At 39.6% G+C, this 4567-nt stretch overlaps 1 protein-coding gene across 2 annotated transcripts; it reads right to left on the reverse strand.

Moving 5' to 3' along the window:
- Nucleotides 1-307: 307 nt before the first annotated feature.
- Nucleotides 308-2989, reverse strand: adcyap1b (adenylate cyclase activating polypeptide 1b). 2 transcript variants are annotated; one of them, XM_060923013.1, is made up of 4 exons: nucleotides 2886-2989; nucleotides 1769-1903; nucleotides 1284-1388; nucleotides 308-554 (listed from the first exon to the last, which is right to left on the reverse strand). In XM_060923013.1, exons 1-4 carry the CDS (start codon nucleotides 2987-2989, stop codon nucleotides 371-373), a joined length of 528 nt encoding a protein of 175 aa, XP_060778996.1. In that variant the 3' UTR covers nucleotides 308-370. The 2 variants fall into 2 exon arrangements, with proteins under 2 accessions (XP_060778996.1, XP_060779004.1); XM_060923021.1 differs by lacking the exon at nucleotides 1284-1388.
- Nucleotides 2990-4567: the final 1578 nt, after the last annotated feature.

Raw genomic sequence — 4567 nt, forward strand, 5'->3', positions numbered from 1 at the left:
ATTTTTTTCCTAGTATTTTTTTTTTTTTTTAGTTTCGTTTTCAACATATAAAGCTATATACATTCAACTGAACGATTGGTCCACAAAGTAGATCTGTGCGGTCTCAGGTGCTTTTATACAAAAAAAAGGAACAAAAAGGAGAAGGGAAAAAAAAACATGTTCTTACTAAAATATTTTTAATGGCTTGACTTCGTACATAAAATACATGTTTAAAAGAACACAGGCGAGATCCACCGACTGCTCAGTTTTAAGTTAGAATGACTTCTGACTGATTGAATGAACACAGGGGAGGGCAGTTGCTCTATTCTCTCTCGCGCGCGCGCTTCTTTCTTTCTTTCTTTCTTTCTTTCTTTCTTTCTTTTTTCCCCCGCTACAAATAAGCAAAGCGGCGTCCTTTGTTTCTAAACCTCTGTCTGTACCTTCTTCCCAGCACTGCTGCAAGGTATTTTTTTACGGCCATTTGTTTCCGGTAGCGGCTGTAGCTGTCCGTGAAAATGCCGTCCGAGTGGCGCTTGGACAGGGGCTCCGAGTCTTCTTCATCCTCCTCTTCCTCACTGCCAACACAAACAGTCTCGTTAGCCCAGAGCTAAAGAACTAGCAAGCTAACAGGTTTCAATGTAGGTGTGAAATAGAAATAACAACAACAACAACAACAATAATAATAATAATAATAATCACACACACACACACATATATATATATATATATATATATATATATATATATATATATATATATATATATATATATATATATAGTGTTCAGGAGATTCGATACATATCCACATATTTCGATATCACCGAAATAAGAACTTTTGTATCAAGAAATGTTGATAAATGTTTGACTTTGTTATAAATGAAATGTAGCCTGTTATTGTGTTGACGCGCCGTTGTTTTGGCTGCATTACAGATGAATAAAAGGCGCTCGTGAATCAACAGTTCGCCCCGCCCATATTTAACTTTTATTATTATTATTATTATTATTATTATTATTATTATTATTGTTGCTGCTGCTGTTCGTTTGTCTGCTCACAATTGAACCCAACCCAAGTGTCACACCCGAGCTAGTTCAAAGACAAAGAGACCCCAGGAGAACATAGGAAAGGTGTGTGTGTGTGTGTGTGTGTGTGTGTGTGTGTGGGAGCGGGGGGGGGGGAGTCGAAAACAAGTCACCACGATGAAAAAGAGAAGGGAGGGAACAATGTAAAAACCAAATAAATAAACAAACAAACAAACAAAAAAAAAGATGACGGCAGGTAAACTCTTAAAATGAAATGCCCTTACCCTACACGAACTGCCGTCAGAGAATGCAGATATTTTCGGGCTGATAACTGAATCAGGATGTCCCTCAAGGCTCTATCTAACAATCCGTCTGCATGCGTTTCGGCTCTGAGGTAAAACGCCAAACACACACACACACACACACACAAGGGTAAGCAGAAACAAGAAACACCAATGCACAACGTTCCCTTTATGATTTTCGAGTTGTTTTGACGCCAATCAGCGGTGAAACGAGTTTTTTTTTAAGTAGCTCAGACAGAGTAACCAATCACGACTGTCATCTTCCTTTTATCAATCGATCTGCCTCCTGTCTGTCTGTCTGTCTGTCTGTCTGTCTGTCTGTTGCATTCGTGCATCTACATCCTCACCTTAACCACAGAGCCAAAACATGCGCATTTAAAAGTAAGAAAAGGAAAAAGACCAGCAGTATGAATGAGATCACATATATGTGTGTATAATATGTTGGCATGTCGGTGTGTGTTGCTCACCTTTTCTCGGATGGGTAGTACAGTGTGTATGCGTCCTCCGGGAGGGCTGGAGCACTGCGCGCGCTCACCGTGTCCGGCTCGTAGGAGAGCTCACTTAACGAGTTTCCTTCATCCCCGAACACGTCGTTTTCTAGCCTACAATCCCGAATCAGGAGAGAAAAATGCATTAAATTATGTAAATTGCACCATATGAGATCTATCTATCTATCTCTCTCTCTCTCTCTCTCTCTCTCTCTCTCTCTATATATATATATATATATATATATATATATATATATATATATATATATATATATATATATATATATATATATATATTCGTTTTACTTGCAATTTACTTGCTTTAGCGCGAATATTTACAGAGAAATAAAACGAAATTACAAGGACAAAAATTATAAAGGGGAAAAAAAAGATTTAGCACACAACCAGTGTCGCTGTTAGGATTATTTTTTGAACATTTTGTCACAACAAAAATGCACTTTCGTTAGAGATGCATTTCATTTCGTTGTGGATATTAAAATGAAGTCATTCTCAGGCAGTGAAATACAACACGTCTTGTTGATTGTAGCCTGAGCTTTGCGCTAGTATTAAAGTCAGACTGGTGCACAGGAACGAGTCCACACTGACTGATTCCTGAGGCTTCCAGTCACACCAGCTTCCTATTCGTTTACTGCTCGTGTTTGCAGTGTGACGCCACTCGGCCGTCATTCCCGACTCATTCTCATTTTCATATAGGCACGTCCCCATAGAAATATACTGTCTAAACCCAACACTCTGGGAGAAAATGCTTTGTTTGCTGTAGGAAGAGCTTGGATTAAAATGGCAGTCCGTGGGCTACCCAATAACAAGCTAATCAATTAAGATGATTATTGATCAATGTTTACTGCAAAGATACTCCATGTTTCTTGGAACTGTTCACTTTATAATGATCCAAACAGAGAAGAAAAATCGGTTATTTGCTGCTTCTTCTTCTAAAAATAATTTAAAGAAAAGAAAATCTTCAAAATGTGAAATTCCGAAAGCACAGGGTTGTCTTTAACCCGCTGCCAAGATGTAAGCTGTAACAATAAAAGGAGAAAATGCAGAAAGGGATAGTTACGTGGCTGTGTGTACGTACCTCATGTTGGGGAAGCCCATTCCGATGGGTGTGCATTGGGCGCTGTAGCGCATTAAGATCCCGTAGATGAGCAGAGCCAAAGTAGCTCTACTAGATTTGGCCATGCTGTAAAGGGAACGCGGAGAAAGTTAAATCACTCACACGCTTCAACTCAACACTGTTGGATTAGAAAGCTTGGGAATTGGCGATAGAGGGATGCAAAAAGCCCCCAAACAAACCTAAACGACCACGTTTTAATACGTGGTCGTTTAGGTTTGTTTGGGGGCTTTTTGCAGCCCTCTATCGCCAATTCCCAAGCTTTCTAATAACGCAATAAACTTCTGTCCTGACACCTCGTACAAATTCCACACGTCGTTTCTTTAATTCTCTAAAAATCCGCTCGTGTTTGAAAAGTTTAAGGAGAGCCTTGGCATGACGCAAACACAGTCCATCTCCGTAAGCTGACAAAACAGGGAGTGAAATTTTAGAAACAAAAAAACCATGAAGAATCCTGGAGTTTGAGTTCCTTCAATGCACGATTTTGTGGCTTTAAGCTGAAACTAAACAGGCAAAACGGTCACGTACCTACGGCAGGTTGGACAGAGAGCGAGGCTGCGGGACGCGCTTCGGGTGCGGCTGCTGAGCGTGTGTGTGTGTGTGTGTGTGTGAGAGAGAGAGAGAGAGAGAGAGAGAGAGAGAGAGAGAGAGAGAGAGAGAGACGAGGTAATCTTTCTCACGGCACCTCTTCTCTGAAGCGCCACCGCCGTTTCCTGATGGGCTCGTCCTGATCAACCGCCTTTGACTTTTATACAATAAGTAGCTGCTAAAACCAACCAACCAAACAAAAATAATAGGCTTTTTTCGAACAAAAAAAATATTCTCGGCGAGATTCGTCCTGCACGGCCTATTCGTTCGTCCACATTGCTCAACTTTCACCCCCCTTCCAGTTCCCTCCGATTTTTATCCATGAATGGAGACTCTTGCCCTTTTTTTCAATAAGTCCCATTAAGTATGCCTCAGACGTCATCAGCCCCTTCCTCCCGGAATATAACTGTGTAATTCCTTCCTCATCGACAGATAAGTTACTCTGACACGCCTCGAACGGAACTTTTCCCTTTAAAATTCCATTTTTAAAGCATGACACAAATTGCAAATTTTTTTAATCGCAATTTTACAGGAAGCTGAGATATCGCCATTCCGGGAGGTTACAAGTTTGCATTCACATTTGTCTTTCTATGTAGATCTTTTATGCATTAATTGTATCTAATAAAGAGTAGAACTGTCAGCATTAAAAAAAAAAAAAGAATCCCAAATTTCAACTTAAACAAGGTCAAACACAGGGAGCTGTCCACTCTTGTAGTGCTGAAGTTTCGACGCAACACGGAAGCTCATAATTTAGCCTCTTAAAATGTCCTTCAGTGGTTATTTAATGGTTCATTGGATAATTAAGGGTTCTTACCTTTTCTCATAGGGAAGCACTCTGTTGCCTGGCTTTTACACAGAGCCTCAAGGGTTTCCTAAGTTAAGAGAACCCTTAAATGTTAGTTTGTCTATCGAATCTGCTTATGTAGAATAAATTGCTTCTAATTTGCATAGTTTCTCATTAACGCTTATAAACTATTCTTTAAAAAAATGGCTTATACGCTATACAGAAATAATGTCATTAGTAGGGGAAATAAATATTTTTTTATTTCTAATTTAAG

Source organism: Neoarius graeffei, chromosome 1 (assembly GCF_027579695.1).
Source record: "Neoarius graeffei isolate fNeoGra1 chromosome 1, fNeoGra1.pri, whole genome shotgun sequence".
Classification (NCBI taxonomy): Eukaryota; Metazoa; Chordata; class Actinopteri; order Siluriformes; family Ariidae; genus Neoarius; species Neoarius graeffei.